The sequence below is a fragment of the Myxocyprinus asiaticus genome, chromosome 19 (assembly GCF_019703515.2).
Source record: "Myxocyprinus asiaticus isolate MX2 ecotype Aquarium Trade chromosome 19, UBuf_Myxa_2, whole genome shotgun sequence".
Classification (NCBI taxonomy): domain Eukaryota; kingdom Metazoa; phylum Chordata; class Actinopteri; order Cypriniformes; family Catostomidae; genus Myxocyprinus; species Myxocyprinus asiaticus.
In genome coordinates, this window is record NC_059362.1 from 8,965,851 (window position 1) to 8,984,547 (window position 18,697).

Here is an 18,697-nt window from a genome sequence, read left to right on the forward strand (position 1 = left end):
CAGAAAATCAGCTAATCCTAAAGGGTTCATATACTTTTTCTTGCCAATAACTGAAAGTAACAACAAACACAACAACCAACAGAATAAATTAAGGCAAAATATGTGAGCGTGATGTGCGTAGTTCTCGACTTTTTATTTCAGCTAAATTGATTTCAGTTAGTCAAAGTTAAATAACAACACAAGTTCAGCCAACAAAAACATGGATAATTAATTATCTCAACAAGAACATTCCAGGGCAGTAATTCTAACTCTACATTTTAAGTTAAGATAACTAAAAGGCGGAATAATTTTTACAGTGCTTTTCTGTAAATGTTAACTTAAAATCTTGATTTTGATTAAAAAAGTAAATGGAGGGGGCCTGGGTAGCTCAGCGAGTAAAGACGCTGACTACCACCCCTGCAGTCATGAGTTCAAATCCAGGGCATGCTGAGTGACTCCAGCCAGGTCTCCTAAGCAATCAAATTGGCAAGGTTGCTAGGGAGGGAAGAGTCACATGGGGTAACCTCCTCGTGGTCGCAATAATGTGGTTCGCTCTCGGTGGGGCACGTGGTGAGTTGTGCGTGGATGTCATGGAGAATAGCGTGAAGCCTCCACACGCGCTACGTCTCCGCGGTAACACGCTCAACAAGCCACGTGATAAGATGCACGGATTGACGGTCTCAGATGCGGAGGCAACTGAGATTCGTCCTCCGCTACCTGGATTGAGGCGAGTCACCACGCCACCACGAGGACTTAGAGCGCATTGGGAATTCCAAATTGGGGAGAAAAAGGGGAGAAAATAAAAAGGAAAAAAAGGAAATGGACACGTTATGCACCAGCTACCGATATCATTCGCCGAACTGTGGACTGTTTATGGTAGCCAAGCAACATAGCAACTTGGCACAATAATAGGGAATGTGTGCTCTGACGTGTATGTTTATTTGTATTTTTCAACTTAATTCTGAACTAAATTCTGAGAGTCTGAACTATCCATTATAAAAATGCATTTTGGGGGTTTTAGTCATTTAATGATATTCAGAGAGTTCTAGTTCCTGGTATTTATTAAAACTTTCAAGAAAATGTGTGACTGTGACATAGAAATGTCTTTACATATCAATTTATTGTCAAAATATGAGCCATAAGCAGACACTGTTACTAGCAATAAATAACCAAGGATATAACTCTTGTCATTTCTTGCATTTTGTCCAACAGGAGGCTGTACAGTAATGGCTTTACGAAAATCCAACATCATGCTTTCAACGGGACAATGCTGGACTCAGTGTAAAGTCCTTTACACTATAATCTTATGACACAAATGATCAAATAAAGATCATTAAATAGCCTAGATAGCATGCCATTGTCTTCTTAATCGTTTCTCATGGGAAAGTCAGGAAGGGAAAGGGTTCTAAACCAGGAAGCCCCCTATTTCTCGGAAAATAATATACTTGATTAAAAATACACTTTGGGGGGCGCTATTACTCTCTGTTGCTGTTTCGAAAATCTGTATACTTGTGTCCCCTCTAATTAACCTCTGCTCTCAAGAGTTTTCAGCTGAGGATATGAGATATTAATTTAAGACCCCACTCATCCTCTCAAAGCCCCTTAGGTTGTAACCTGTTGCTAATTTCTGTTTTTGCACGTGTTTACATTGGACTGCTAAACCAGGACAAAAGGCACAAGCTGAAAGTGCAATACTGAAATTAAATTTCAGGATTGTAAACTCTTTTGTCAAGGTGGGACACATTTTGCCCTGTAGCAAGGCTTGTTAGGGTGTTGCATTGTGCTGTAGAGCAGGGGCGGACTGGCCATCTTGAGAACCAGGACTTTTCCCACTGGGCCAACCGTGAAACGGGACTGTGATATGCCAGAGTGGGCCATGATAAACTGAAGGTGGTCACGGAACGGTTTCGCGATGTGTCGAAGGGTACCGTGATATGCACAAGGGAGGGAAACGCATTGCCACAACTTATTTTACAAACCATGAATATGGCTGTTTTTTTATTTTTTTTATTTCCTCGAAAAAAATGAGTGATGCGAAAGTCAGCAAACTAGCTTATAAGCTAGGGTGTTCTAAGTGGTTTGGCCCAAGTCAAAAGACCCCACCCCGAAGTCTCTATTTTTGGACCCTATATTTGGCTTGGGTCCCATCATCAATGCAAGTCTATGGGATTCTTTTGAAATTTGTAAACTTCCCTCTTAGTGTAATAACAGAAGACCTTTTTTTAAAGGCTGCACAATTTGATGTGATTCTTCTCCATAGCACAAATTACATTTAATACATTTAATTTGAACAAACCCCTAACCTTGCGTTTAAACAATAGTATGATTGCCTTAGCACAAATGATTAAAAATCCTTATACTTCAAGGGATAATTCAACCCAAAATTTAAATGCAATCATTTTTTTCACTCTCATGTTGTTTCAAACCCGTATGACTTTCTTTCTTTCGTGGAAAACAAAAGGAGCTGTTTGGCCAAATGTTAGCCTCAGTCACCTTTAACTGTCATTTTATGAGGAAAAAATGCAATTGAAGTGAGCGGTAAGGCTAACATTCTGCTTACCATTTCCTTTTGTGTTCCTTGGAAAAAAGAAAGTCATGCAGGTTTGGAACAATATAAGGGTGAGGTAAATTCCCATTTTTGGGAGGACTATCACTTTAATTTCACTAAATGGAGATGACATTTAATAATATTGTTCACCATAATCACCAAACTGATATTTTTTTTGCTCTCTTTTGCTTCCCAGGTACCTTCACAGAAATAAGAAACTTACGGTGCTGGATGAGAGAATGTTTGCTGGGAGCAGCAGTGGGCCAGTGCTGCTGTGAGTGCTTTTGTTTCTCCTGAAATCACTTGAGATTCAGTGTCTGCAGTGCTATAGGCTATTCCTCTTAGCTCCCAATGTTTGCTGCCCTGCTCCACTAATGATTTTATTCTATTTTGGGGGCATAATAGGACAAATTAAGAAGGTTTGTTATTAAGATTACAATAAAGGGCATGCCATTTCAAGATTACTTGGTGACACTTTATTTTAGGGATCATAAATTAGACATTAATTAATCACTAATAATTACACTTGTAATTGACTAGTTATGGATTCAGTTGGCTGATTTCTTATTCTTGCTTAGCCCTTTTACATTTGCTTTTGTCAATGAATATATTAGCTAAAATCAAAATATATCAATAGCTAGTATGATGCAAATTACATCCTTTATAGGTTCTCAGTACTCTGTGTGAATGTGCGGCTTATATGTATAAAATACATGTAGAATGCATATAGTATTTCAACAAAGCAGGGAAGGTTAGTGTTAGGGGCAGGAGTAATGGTGGGGGTGGGTGTAGGGTGTCTGTGGGACTATAAATAAACATGTTGCAGTGATGCCCCTATACTGTATGGTAGTATTTAATTAGGGGTGATTATAGCATCTAACACTATTTGCACTTAGTGCAAAGAAGATGCTTTTTGTTGCTATTTACTCTAAGCAACAAAAGTCTCTGCCTTCTATATTTATTTTATACTTATATATGCTGCACATTCACACAGTGTAATGTGAACCTATAAAGGACAGTGTTGGGTAAGTTACTCTAAAAAAGTAATTAATTACTAACTAATAATTGCATCTTCTACAGTGTAATTAGATTACTGTAATAATTACTCTGTCTGAAAAGTAATTGCATTACTAATTACTTTCTAAAACCCTGATCAACCTCGACCAGATGAAAAATACAAGGATAGACATGAAACTGTTATTTTAATTCTTTGAAATAAATCATATAAAATCAAATCAATTATTCATGAATCTGGTCAAAGAATTTAAGGGGGCAGTGTTAAATTAGAAAACATACATTTTAACATTAGACGTTAAATTTCGACTTTAAATTCACTATTGTTTTATATATTATTGTTCTATAGTCCAAACAGTATTTAACGCAATTGCATCAGAAGTAACTGTAATTAAATTACTGAAAACTTAACAGTAGTCCGTTACTTTACTTTTTCAAAGAAAAAGTTAATTACAGTAATTAATTACTTAGTAATTCATTACATCCAACACTGATAAAGGATGCATTTTTGCACCTTACTAGCTACTGGTATCTTTTGTTTTTACCTAATAAGTTCACTGTTAGGAAAAAACAAATGTAAAGATGTAATTTTAAACAAGTCCATAACTATTCCCTTACTAGTCTAAATATTAGTCATTAATTACAGTCTAATTTCTGATCCCTAAAATAAAGTGTTTCTGATTACTTTAAATGTCTGGCACAGTATGTGTTTGTAAATAGGTTGTTTAGAGATTAGATTGTTAGTCAAAGTAACACAATATATCATTTTTAATGGTTGCAAATAATCCAAAACCTGTTACTCATTTATTTATGTAATTTATTTATTATTTATAGTGCTTACAAGGCAGCACTTTAAAGAAAAGTTCCTCTTCAAATCAAATCAAATCAAATCAAATCACTTTATTGTCACACAGCCATATACACAAGTGCAATGGTGTGTGAAATTCTTGCGTGCAGTTCCGATCAACATAGCAGTCGTGACAGTGATGAGACATATACCAATTTACAATAACATCAAATTAACACAACACAATTTAAACATCCGTTATACACATAATTACACACAACAATATACAAATAATAACATACACTGTACAGTATACAATACGCTGTTTTTGTTTTTTGTTTTTTACTATATAGATACACATTATTCAATAAAAATTAAAAATTAAAATATATATTAAAAAAAAGTATATATATATATATATATATATATATATAGAATGTACAGTATTGTACTGTATTGACATTTAGGCTGTCGGTTGATAGTCAGTTGTTAAGAGAGACATAATATAATAAAAATAATATAATTTATGACAGTCCGGTGTGAGATATAAGAGTAAGGGTAATAAAGTGCAGTGCTGATGTATATTGATCATGAGAGATCAAGAGTTCAGAAGTCTGATTGCTTGGGGGAAGAAGCTATCATGGAGTCGGCTGGTGCGGGTCCTGATGCTGCGATACCGCCTACCTGATGGTAGCAGTGAGAACAGCCCATGGCTCGGGTGGCTGGAGTCTCTGATGATCCTCCGAGCTTTTTTCACACATCGCCTTGTATATATTTCCTGGAGGGAGGGAAGCTCACCTCCGATGATGCGTTTGGCAGTTCGCACCACCCTTTGCAGTGCTTTGCAGTTGTGGGCGGTGCTATTGCCATACCAGGCGGAGATACAGCCAGTCAGGATGCTCTCCACAGTGCAGGTGTAGAACCGTGTGAGGATGTGGCGGTTCATTCCAAACTTCCTCAGCCGTCTCAGGAAGAAGAGGCGCTGATGAGCCTTCTTCACAAGACTTCAGTGTGGACGGACCATGTGAGTTCCTCAGTGATGTGGACACACAGGAACTTGAAGCTGCTGACTCTCTCCACTGGTGCTCCATTGATGGTGATGGGACTGTGTTCTCTGTCTTTTCTTCTGAAGTCCACCACAAGCTCCTTTGTCTTACTGACGTTGAGGGAGAGGTTGTGCTCCTGACACCAGTGTGTCAGAGTGTGCACCTCCTCTCTGTAGGCTGTTTCATCATTGTCAGTGATCAGACCTACCACCGTCGTGTCATCAGCAAACTTAATGATGGCATTGGAGCTATGTGTTGCCACACAGTCATGTGTGTACAAGGAATACAGTAGTGGGATGAGAACACAGCCCTGTGGGGCTCCAGTGTTGAGGATCAGTGATGAGGAGATGTTGCTGCCTATTCTAACCACCTGGCGTCTGCTTGACAGGAAGTCCAGGATCCAGCTGCACAGCGAGCTGTTTAAGCCCAGAGCCAGGAGTTTCTCATCTAGCTTGGAGGGCACTATGGTGTTGAATGCTGAGCTGTAGTCTACAAACAGCATTCTCACATAAGTGTTCTTTTTTTCCAGGTGGGAGAGAGCAGTGTGTATTGTAGATGCAATGGCATCATCAGTGGAGCGGTTGTTGTGGTAAGCAAACTGCAGCAGGTCAAGATTGAGTGGCAAGACAGAGCAGATGTAATCTCTGATTAGTCTCTCAAAACATTTGCTGATGATGGGGGTCAGAGCAACAGGACGCCAGTCATTTAAACAAGTTATTTTTGATTGTTTTGGAACAGGCACAATGGTGGATGTTTTAAAGCATGTGGGGACTACAGACAAAGATAGGGAAAGGTTGAAAATGTCCGTAAAAACACCAGCCAGCTGGTTCGCGCACGCTCTGATGACGCGGCCCGGAATGCCGTCTGGGCCCGCGGCTTTGCGGATATTCACCCGTCGGAAGGATCGGGTTACATCCGCTACAGAGACGGAGAGTGAACTAACCTCTGTAGCTTCAGCCGCGAGAGCTCTCTCCGCGAGGGCAGTGTTATTTCCCTCGAAACGAGCATAAAAAGTATTTAGCTCATCCGGTAGAGAGGCAGCGGTGTTCATGGCGGAGTTTTTATTCCCTTTAAAGTCCGTGATGATGTTAATTCCCTGCCAAGAGGGCAGGGTTAATTCTCTGCCCTCTTGGGGGCCTGGGTAGCTCAGCGATTAATGACACTGACTACCACCCCTGGAGTCACGAGTTCAAATCCAGGATGTGCTGAGTGACTCCAGCCAGGTCTCCTAAGCAACCAGATTGGCCCAGTTGCTAGGGAGGGTAGAGTCACATGGGGTAACCTCCTTGTGGTCATGATTAGTGGTTCTTGCTCTCAATGGGACGTGTGGAAAGTTGTGCGTGGATCACGGAGAGTAGCTTGAGCCTCCACATGCTGTGAGTCTCCGCGGTGTCATGCACAATGAGCCACATGATAAGAGACTTGGATTGACTGTCTCAGAAATGGAGGCAACTGAGACTTGCCTTCCGCCACCCGGATTGAGGTGAGTGACCGCACCATCACGAGGACCTATTAAGTAGTGGGAATTGGGCATTCCAAATTGGGGAGAAAATTTAAATTCTAAACATTTAAAAAAAGCTTCTCAATTTTCTGCAGTTAATTTATCTTTTACCTACACACTCAAACTTTGTTTTTTAGATAATGTCAGCCTTATGTGTGCGTTAAACTTTATATTTTTAGGAAATTATTCTTAAGAAAAATATGATATGCTAGTTGTGGTCTATATTTAAAGTCATATGATAAATGTGTGACAAATCACTCAAAATCTCATTCAAATTTACTGTGTTGGTTTAGGTTTACAATAAGACTAGGGGTTAGACTTAGGACAAATCATAAGAATGTGATAGTGCCAAAATATTGATTTTTAAAATTTTGTTTGTTAGTTAGTTGATTTTTCTCTATGGGAATAAAAGTTGTTTGTTTTTAATTTGAGCCAACTCATACAATGTCTTATGATTCTGGTTAACTCTGGTTAACATCTGGTTAAAGGTGCTGTAAGTGTTCTAGAATTTCCACAAACTGAGCCGTTGGATTAGTCACGCCCCCTCTTTCCAAAACCCCCACTCCAAAGATAACTATTTTAAAATTTTGAGACCGTTATCGAGCAGAAACGGTAGTCAAAAACAACAGCAGCAAAATAGCACCCTCAACTGACAACTGTTATGAGCAACGTGGTGTAAAATGGCATTAAGCCTCAATAATTCGCTGCAACTATAATACTATGAGAACGTGCAAAATGATTGACAGGCAGAAAGCGTCATTGTACACAGCCCACAAACACATTTTTGTTTGCTGTATACAGAGTCTAGAGCTGTCACAGAGACAGGTGAGATATCTCAGGACCCTTATTTCAGTGATATCTTTCAGGGAGTAGGAACATGTTCGGCATACTTTTCTATGAAACAATCGCTTACAGCACCTTTAGCTCATAGACAAATTTGATATATGGCAAAGTAAAACAAATATATATTCATATAATGGTTTTCACTGATATAAAAAGTCACATACTTGCACATGTATGCAATATTTCAAATACTACAAAAATGGTGATTTTTAAATTATAATATTCACACTTTGCTATATTGAAAGCACCCTAACTACACATAATATGATGTTTTACCTTGTGAATTTTATTGTTTTTTTGAAAATGTACAGTAATTTCAAATCACATGATTGCAACATGCTCCAAAAAAGTTGAGACAGGGGCAATTTAAGACTAATAACAATTTGACGAGTTGAAATAACAAGGCGATGTGAAACAGGAGATGTTAAACAGGTGAAGCAATTGTGTCATAATACTGTATACTGTATAAGGAGCCTCCAAAAACAGCCTAGGCCTTCAAGAGCAAGGATTGTTCAAGACTTGTCAATTTGCCAACAGATGCTTCAGCAAATAATCCAGCATTTTGAGAACAATGTTCCCCAAAGACAAATTGGAAGGATTTTGGACATTTCACCCTCTACAGTGCACAATATAGTTAAAAGATTCAAGGAACCTGGTCGAATCTCGGCGCGTAAAGGGCAAAACAAAAACCAGTTCTGAATGCGAGTGATCTCTGATCCCTCAGACGTCACTGTCTTAAAAAACATCATTCATCTGTAATGGATATCATGAACATGGGCTTGGGATAACTTTAGTAAACCTCTGTTCCCTATCTGTCACTCACTCGACGTTGGTGTCGATGTAGTGACACTAGGGATCACTCTTGGGAGCCCGAGACACCTCTGGTCTTTGATAAAAGGCCAATGAAAATTGGCTAGTGGTATTTGCATGCCACTCCCCCGAACATACTGGTATAAAAGGAGCTGGTATGCAACCACTCATTCAGATTTTCTCTTCGGAGCCGAACGGTCATGCTCATTGAGCTGAATAGCACTGTTCATTCACCTCTGCTGGATCTGACAGCGCATTTCAGCGGCTTCTCCCTCCTCTGCACTGGTGCACTGCAGAGAACGCCCCTGGGCGCTTCGGCAGAAAAACTAGAGAGTATATTTTCTAAAAGAGCGTTTTTCCCCTCTAAAAGAGTATATTTCTCTAAAAGAGCGCACACACGGAACGTCTTTTTAAAGACGCGTCTTTCTAAAGATGCCTTTCCGTTTGTGTGTTATTCCTGGTTGCGGTCGTTTTCTCTCAACTTCGGATGGTCATGATCGCTGTCTTTCGTGTCTGGGCGCGACCCACACGGAGGCAGCGTTTATGAATGGTTCAGGTTCTCACTGCGAGAACATGACCATGGCAACGTTGCGGTCGCGGCTTGCTTGGTCCTCCTACCTATGGGTTTGAGGTCAGCGCAGCTGGCGCTGGGGGCGATTTGAGGACCTCAATGGGATCGCCTCCGCCGGGTATCCCCCCGCGGACCTCCCATTCCCCAGCACGCTCGTCTGCCCCAATCGGGCTTCCGGATGAGTTCGCCGGCTCGTCGCACGGCGAGTCTGGCTTCTTGTTCGAGGCCCGTGAAGATGATGAGCTCTTGAGCGCAGCATCGGAGAGCGGGCTTGTCCAGTCGGACGCAGTCCCCTTTGGGGACGGTCGCCCAGTTACAGGCCGATGCCAAAATGACGGACATGCTTTCCCGGGCGGCCGCGAGCGTCGGGCTAGAGTGGAACCCTCCGCTCTACCCTGAACCCTCGCGGCTTGATGATTGGTTTCTGGGCTCGCGGCGCCGCTCAGACCAGCCGCGCCCTGCTCCAGTGCCATTCTTCCCGGAGGTGCATGAGGAGCTGACGAAGTCGTGGCAGGCACCTTTTACTGCCCGACCCCGACTCCGCAGTTCCCCCGCTCTCACTACCCTCGATGGCGGGCGGCCAGGGGCTATACGGCGATTCCCCCGGTGGATAAGGCGCTCGCGGTGCACTTATGCCCGCAGAGCGCCGCCACCTGGCGTGGATGCCCTAAGCTCCCCTCCAAGCCCTGTAGGCTCACGTCATCCCTGACGGCCAAGGCCTACAGCGCTGCTGGACAAGCCGCCTCTGCCCTGCATGCCATGGCTCTCCTGCAGGTCCACCAAGCCAAGGCACTGAAAGAACTGCACGAGGGTAGTTCCGCCCCAGATTTGATGCAGGAACTGCGCTCGGCGACCGACCGACGAAGGTCACGGCGCGGTCTCTCAGGCGGACAATGGCCACACAGCGCCACCTGTGGCTCAACCTGGTCGAGATGGGCGAGGCCGACAAGACACGGTTCCTTGCTGCCCCCATTTCCCAGGCGGGCCTATTCGGCGACACTGTTGAGGACTTTGCCCAGCAGTTCTTGACGGTAAAGCAGCAGACGGAGGCAATCCGGCACATCCTGCCCCGGCGCGGCTCAAGACCCCGCACCCCGTCTGCTCGTCGCCAAGGGCGTCCCCCTGCGGTGACTGCACCGGCTCCGCCGCAGCCCTCTCCTCCGGCCCGGCCCCGGCATGGAGCCCACCGCAGGAAGCCGACGCCACCCGTCTCACAGCAGGCACCGAAGAACCCACGGAGGTCTTCGAAGCGCCCCTGAGACAGGCAACCCAGGGACGAGGGAACCCACTCACCTGGAGCTAGTAGAAAGACCACGGTGGAGGGCCGGGTGGAAAATCTTTTGTTGCCTTTTTGTTTGATTTCGCCGCACGCCCAAGTGGCTGCGGTACCCAACAGTTCAACAGAAGAGCGGCTTCCTTCCTCCCTGGGTCACATACCCGGTGTGTACGGTCGTCACCACGACTACCGTCCACGGGCTTTATCTTGCAGGATTGGCGCTCCAGCGGTGCCCTTTCCGCCCCTGAGCGTCCAGCTGTGGCACAAATCCACCCCCGATGTGACAGCCTCCACGGGTCGCGAGGACAGGCCTCTTCCTCCCCCGTCCCAGGCTGTTCCGGGGGTGGTCACAAGGAGCCAGGTAAGTGCTGCGATGTCCCTAGACTCAGCACGGCCACGACGTGCTGTGGCACCTCGCGCTCCACCCCACCACGAGGCCCCACCTGCCGGTACGTCCGACGACGTTGTCCCCTTGGTCCCCCTTGCACGGAATTTGGACGCATGGCTTGCGCTTCCCAATCCATCGTGGTGGTTGATCCGGACCGTCCGACTCGGCTACGCGATTCAGTTCGCCAGGCGCCCGCCCAGGTTCAGCGGTATTCACTTCACCTTCGTCAAGGACGAAAACACTGTTACCCTGCGCGCGGAAATCGCTACCCTCCTACGGAAGGGCGCGATAGAACCTGTCCCTCCAGCCGAGATGAAGAAAGGGTTTTACAGCCCCTACTTCATCGTACCAAAGAAAGGCGGTGGGTTGCAGCCAATCTTGGACCTGCGAGTACTGAACCGGGCTTTACACAGACTCCCGTTCAAGATGCTGATGCAAAGAAGCATTTTAGCGAGCGTCCGGCATCAAGATTGGTTCGCGGCGGTAGACCTGAAGGATGCGTACTTTCATGTCTCGATCTTTCCTCGACACAGACCCTTCCTGCGGTTCACGTTCGAGGGTCGGGCGTATCAGTACAAAGTCCTCCCTTTCGGCCTGTCCCTGTCTCCTTGCGTCTTTACGAAGATCGCAGAGGCTGCCCTTGCCCCGTTAAGGGAGGTGGGCATTCGCATTCTCAACTATCTCGATGACTGGCTAATCTTAGCTCACTCTCGAGACGTGTTATGCGCACACAGGGACCTGGTGCTCTCGCACCTCAGCCGACTAGGGCTTCGGGTCAACTGGGAAAAGAGCAAGCTCCTCCCGGTTCAGAGCATCTCTTTTCTCGGTTTGGAGTTGGACTCAGTCTCCCTGATGGCGCGCCTTACGAACGAGCGCGCCCAGTCGGTGCTGACCTGTTTGAAGGTGTTCAAACAGAAAACAGCGGTTTCACTGAAACATTTTCAGAGGCTCCTGGGGCATATGGCATCCTCGGTGGTGGCCACCCCGCTCGGGTTGATGCATATGAGGCCGCTTCAGCACTGGCTCCAGACTCGAGTCCCGAGACGGGCATGGCGCCACGGGACACACCGCGTGGCCATTACGTCGGTCTGTCACTGTCTTTTCAGCCCTTGGACCGACCTCTTGTTTCTACAAGCAGGTGTTCCCCTAGAACTGGTCTCCAGGCGCGTCGTGGTCATGACAGACGCCTCCAAAACGGGCTGGGGCGCTGTTTGCAACGGGCACACAGCCACCGGCCTCTGGACAGGTCCACGGCTGCGTTGGCACATCAACTGCCTCGAGTTACTGGCAATTCTGCTCACCCTGCGGAGGTTCCGGCCATTGATCCAGGGCAAGCACGTGCTAGTTCGGACAGACAGCACGGCAGCGGTAGCATATGTCAACCGCCAAGGCGGTCTGCGCTCCCGCTGTATGTCACAACTCGCCCGCCGTCTCCTCCTCCGGAGTCAGCAGCACCTCAATTCGCTGCGAGCCACTCATATCCCGGGCAACCTCAACGCTACAGCGGATGTGCTGTCACGGCAGGTTTCCCGCAGGGGAGAGTGGAGACTCCACCCCCAGGTGGTCCAGCTAATTTGGAGTCGATTCAGTCAGGCACAGGTGGACCTGTTCGCCTCCCAAGAATCCTCCCACTGCCCGCTCTGGTACGCCCTCACCGAGGCTCCCCTTGGCATAGACGCGCTGGCACACAGCTGGCCCCCTGGCATTCGCAAATATGCGTTTCCCCCAGTGAGCCTACTTGCACAGACTCTGTGCAAGGTCAGGGAGGACGAGGAGCAGGTCGTCCTGGTAGCACCCTACTGGCCCACCCAGACATGGTTCTCGGACCTCACGCTCCTCGCGACAGCTCCCCCCTGGCAAATTCCCCTGAGGAAGGACCTTCTTTCTCAGGAACGGGGCACCCTCTGGCACCCGCGCCCAGACCTCTGGAATCTCCATGTCTGGTCCCTGGACGGGACACGGAAGACCTAGGTGGCCTACCACCCGTGGTGGTAGACACGATCACTCAGGCTAGGGCCCCCTCTATGAGGCGCCTGTATGCCTTGAAGTGGCGTCTGTTCGCTAAGTGGTGTTCTTCTCGACACGAAGACCCCCAGAGAAGCGCAGTCGGATCAGTGCTGTCCTTCCTGCAGGAGAGGTTGGAAGGGAGGCTGTCCCCTTCCACTTTGAAGGTGTACGTTGCTGCCATAGCAGTACACCACGACGCAGTTGATGGTAAGTCCTTAGGGAAGCACGACCTGATCATCAGGTTCCTAAGAGGCGCTAGGAGGCTGAATCCCTCCAGACCGCCCCTTGTTCCCTCATGGGATCTCTCCGTAGTTCTTCAGGGCCTACAGAGAGCCCCCTTTGAGCCTTTGCAGTCAGTCGAGCTTAAGGCACTCTCCCTGAAGACTGCCCTCCTAACTGCGCTCACTTCCATCAAGAGGGTAGGTGACCTGCAAGCGTTCTCTGTCAGCGAAACGTGCCTGGAGTTCGGTCCGGGCTATTCTCATGTGATCCTGAGACCCCGACTGGGCTATGTGCCCAAGGTTCCCACCACTCCTTTTTGGGACCAGGTGGTGAACCTGCAAGCGCTGCCCCAGGAGGAGGCAGACCCAGCCCTGGCGTTGCTGTGTCCGGTGCACGCTTTGCGCATCTATTTGGATCACACGCAGAGCTTTAGACTCTCTGAGCAGCTCTTTGTCTGCTTTGGTGCACAGCGGAAAGGAAGCGCTGTCTCCAAGCAGAGGATCGCCCACTGGCTTGTTGATGCCATATCTATGGCATATCTCGCCCAAGACATGCCGCCCCCGGTAGGGCTACGAGCCCATTCTACCCATGGTGTAGCGGCTTCTTGGGCCCTGGCCAGAGGTGCCTCTCTAACAGACATTTGTAGAGCAGCGGGCTGGGCAACACCCAACACCTTTGCAAGGTTCTACAACCTCCGGGTGGAACCGGTTTCGTCCCAGGTAGTGGCACGCAACCTAAGCGGATAAGCCCGGGATAGCTGGCCGGGTGTATCGCTTGCACGTAGCGCCTTCCACCTCCTTTTGAGCTGAAGACGTGCGCTGTTAATTCCCAGTAGTGTTCACAAAAGTTGTTCCCTGGTTGACTTCCTCCGAGCCCTGTGGCGGTTCCCTGTAAGGCTAACCCCATGCGATCTATATCTTCCGCTAATTCGTTTCCCTGCTGGCAAACTGCGTCTTCCTTGGGCAGAGCCCCTCTGCCCCAGTCTCCATGTTGTAGTACCTCCTCCCCCATTGGGCAGGATCTACCTTGAAGGCTCTCCACATGGTTGGAAAGACCATGTGATGTATTTTTCCACTTAAATATCCCCCCCCCTCTCTGGGGTGAGGTGTGGTCTCCGCGGTGTCCTCCCCTTGGGAGGGACACCCCCCAACTAGACCTGACGGCCCAGTCGGATAACCCCCCTTCTCTTTTTAGGGAGTAGAAAAAGAGAAGGGGAAAAGAGGCCACGACTGGGTTAAGCCCGTCTCTATCTTTGGGTAGTCGACTTGTCCCCAAAAAGGGCCGTTCGACACTCATAACTGTGTTGGGGGAGGTTATGTGTCGACCTGGTGTGCTGGCTATGAGGCACACAGCAAGTCTGCCCACCACACACCGCCAGTTCACGTAATACAGTTCAGCCTTGTGGCGTTTTGTATAGGGACCCCTAGTGTCACTACATCGACACCAACGTCGAGTGAGTGACAGATAGGGAACGTCATGGTTACTGGTGTAACCTCCGTTCCCTGATGGAGGGAACGAGACGTTGGTCCCTCCTGCCACAACGCTGAACTACCCGCTGAAATGGCTGGACCTTATATTGGCTCCTCAGCGTAAAACCTGAATGAGTGGTTGCATACCAGCTCCTTTTATACCCGTATGTTAGGGGGAGTGGCATGCAAATACCACTCGCCAATTTTCATTGGCCTTTTGTCAAAGACCAGAGGTGTCTCGGGCTCCCAAGAGTGACCCCTAGTGTCACTATATCGACACCAACGTCTCGTTCCCTCCATCAGGGAATGGAGGTTACACCAGTAACCATGATGTTTGTTAACACCATTCGCCACTGCATCCAGAGATGCAAGTTAAGACTTTACTATGCAAAGCAGAAGCCCTACATCAACACTGTCCAGAAGATTTGCCAACTTCTCTGGGCTCGGTCTCATCTTAGATGGAAAGTAGAACAGTGGAACTGTGCTTTTTGGTCCGACGAGTCCACATTTAAAAACGTTTTTGAAAAACACAGCCGTTGTGTTATCCGGGCCAAAGAGGAAAAGGACCATCCAAGCTGTTATTAGCGTCAGGTCCAAAAGCCAGTGTCTGCATGGGTCAGGAGTGTGTCAGTGCCCATGGCATGGGTAACTCGCACATCTGTGAGAACACCATGAATGCAGACAGATTTGTAAAAATTTTGGAGCAACATATACTGGCATCCAGCACCATCTTTTCCAGGGACGTTCCTGCATTTTCCAGCAGGACAACTTCAAACCACATACTGCCCGGATTACAAGTGCATGGCTGTGTAAGCAGAGAGTGCAGGTGCTAGATTGGCCTGCCTGCAGTCCTGACCATCTCCAATTGAGGATGTGTGGCGCATTATTAAGCACACCATCTGGCAACGAAGACCTCGTACATTTGTGCAGCTAAAGACCTACATAATGGATGAATGGGGGAAAATTCCACTCTCTAAACTTAACAACCTTGTGTCTTCAGTGCCCAAATGCTTAATAAGTGTTATTAGAAGAAATGGTGATGTTTCACAATGGTAAACACTCGACTGTCCCAACTTTTTTGGAGCATGTTGCAATCATCTGATTTGAAATGACTGTACATTTTCAAAAAAACAATAAAATTCACAAGGTAAAACATCATATTATGTGTGGTTGTGGTGCTTTCAATAAAGCAAAGTGTGAATATAATTTACAAATCACTCTTTTTTGTTATAATTAGCCATTTTCATACTGTCCCAACTTTTTCGGAACTGGGGTTGTATATAAAGCATATTTTCCCAATTACTAGTGGAACTTGTATATGTAAATATATGCTTATATCTGCAATAGATAAACTAATATATATATATATATATATATATATATATATATATATATATATATATATATATATATATAATGTTCATATGTGGCCATAAACGTATAATATTTCAGAATGGGCGAGTTCAGCATGAGATGCTGGGTTGGTTGGAGATAAAAGGTTTACTTTGATTTTACTCTATATTGGTGTTACCAACTTACAGGTGTGTGTGGGTTTGTGTGGGTGTGTGTGTGTGTGTGTGTGAGCATTAAAATATCCTGTCCGCTCGATGGAGGATGTTGACCGTAGTAACGTATTATCTGCCTGCTGAAAACACAGTTCTTTAATAAGTTAATAATATGGCCCCTGAGCTACCCTCTCAGGAGTCAGTTCAGTGTGAAATCATCGCTATGAGGTCACCGACTAACTATCTCAAAATTACTAAATCAGACACTAGCAGGCTCCAGGGTTTTTTTGTTTTATTATTATTCATGTTGCACAATATCTCTTTCGAACATCTGTTTAAAAATAACAAGCTGACATTATAATAGATATTTATTTTGTCTCTCAGTGTGTGATGATCCTATAGTGAAGATATTATTTAATTTATTGTGAAAATCAAAACAGATATAGAGATACTTTATATAGTAAAGTTTATGATTTATTCATTAGAAGGAAATGGACATCAGGTGATACTGAAACTTCTTAATGGGTTCTATTAATACAACAATGCAGGCAGGGGTTAAAGGAAACATTAGAATTCTCTAATTATTTACTCACTCATATGCCGTCTCAAACTTGTATGACTCTCTTTCTGCAGCGGGACACAAACAAAGATATTTTCATAGAGGTATTATGTTTTTATATCCATACAGTGCAAGTCATTGCAGTCCAAAACTTCCAGGTTCGAAAAAAGACAAGCTTTTATAAAGACAGCATAAAGATTATACAGTTGTGCTCAAAAGTTTGCATACCCTGGCAGAAATTGTGAAATTTTGGCATTGATTTTGAAAATATGACTGATCATGCAAAAAAACGGTCTTTTATTTAAGGATAGTGATCATATGAAGCCATTTATTATCACATAGTTGTTTGGCTCCTTTTTAAATCATAATGATAACAGAAATCACCCAAATGGCCCTGATCAAAAGTTTACATACACTTGAATGTTTGGCCTTGTTACAGACACACAAGGTGACACACACAGGTTTAAATGGCAATTAAAGGTTCATTTCTAAAACTGCTTTTTAAATTGCAGTTAGTGTCTGTGTGTAAATAGTCAATGAGTTTGTCAGCTCTCACGTGGATGCACTGAGCATGCTAGATACTGAGCCATGGGGAGCAGAAAAGAACTGTCAAAAGACCTGCGTAACAAGGTAATGGAACTTTATAAAGATGGAAAAGGATATAAAAAGATATCCAAAGCCTTGAAAATGCCAGTCAGTACTGTTCAATCACTTATTAAGAAGTGGAAAATTTGGGGATACCAAGCCAAGGTCAGGTAGACCAAGAAAGATTTCAGTCACAACTGCCAGAAGAATTGTTCGGGATACAAAGAAAAACCCACAGGTGACCTCATGAGAAATACAGGCTGCTCTGGAAAAGATGCTGTTGTTGTTTCAAGGAGCACAATGCAATGATACTTGAACAAAAATGAGCTGCATGGTCGAGTTGCCAGAAAGAAGCCTTTACTGCGCCAGTGCCACAAAAAAGCCCAGTTACAATATGCCCGACAACACCTTGACACGCCTCACAGCTTCTGGCACACTGTAATTCGGAGTGACGAGACCAAAATAGAGCTTTATGGTCACAACCATAAGCGCTATGTTTGGAGAGGGGTCAACAAGGCCTATAGTGAAAAGAATACCATCCCCACTGTGAAGCATGGTGGTGGCTCACTGATGTTTTGGGGGTGTGTGAGCTCTAAAGGCACAGGGAATCTTGTGAAAATTGATGGCAATATGAATGTCGCATGTTATCAGAAAATACTGGCAGACAATTTGCATTCTTCTGCACGAAAGCTGCGAATGGGACGCTCTTGAACTTTCCAGCACGACAATGACCCTAAGCACAAGGCCAAGTTGACCCTCCAGTGGTTACAAATCAATCAATTCAAATCAAATCACTTTTATTGTCACACAACCAAATACGCAAGTGCAATAGTGTGTGAAATTCTCGGGTGCAGTTCCGAGCAACATAGCAGTCATGACAGTGATGAGACATATACCAATTTACAATGAACATCAGATTTACACAACACAATTTAAAATCTAATATACACATAATTACACACAATATACAAATAATAACATACAATGTACAGTATACAATACACACAATACAGAAAACACATTATACAATAAAAAATTGTATATCTAGTATATATAAAATGTACAGTAGGTTGTATTGTACTGTATTGACATTCAGGCAGTCGGTTGATAGTCAGTTGCCAGTGTGTTGTTAAGAGAGAATATAATTTATGACAGTCCAGTGTGAGATAATAAGATTAATAAAGTGCAGTGCTGATGTATATTGATTGTGAGAGATCAAGAGTTCAAAAGTCTGATTGCTTGGGGGAAGAAGCTGTCATGAAGTCGGCTGGTGCGGGTCCTGATGCTGCGATACCGCCTGCCTGATGGTAGCAGTGAGAGCAGCCCATGGCTCGGGTGGCTGGAGTCTCTGATGATCCTCCGAGCTTTTTTCACACACCGCCTGGTATATATGTCCTGGAGGGAGGGAAGCTCACCTCCGATGATGTGTCTGGCAGTTCGCACCACCCTTTGCAGGGCTTTGCGGTTGTGGGCGGTGCTATTGCCGTACCAGGTGGAGATGCAGCCAGTCAGGATGCTCTCTACAGTGCTGGTGTAGAACCATGTGAGGATGTGGCGGTTCATTCCAAACTTCCTCATCCGTCTCAG

At 45.5% G+C, this 18,697-nt stretch overlaps 1 protein-coding gene across 1 annotated transcript in view; it reads left to right on the plus strand.

The window, feature by feature from the left end:
* LOC127410430 (thyrotropin receptor-like) overlaps window positions 1-18,697 on the plus strand; it is a 59,474-nt gene that overhangs the window by 34,279 nt on the left and 6,498 nt on the right. Inside the window, exons 7-8 of the mRNA XM_051645691.1 lie at window positions 1,192-1,260; window positions 2,724-2,801. Of these exons, the coding sequence (XP_051501651.1) occupies window positions 1,192-1,260; window positions 2,724-2,801 (147 nt within the window). The remainder of the gene's footprint in view (window positions 1-1,191; window positions 1,261-2,723; window positions 2,802-18,697) is intronic.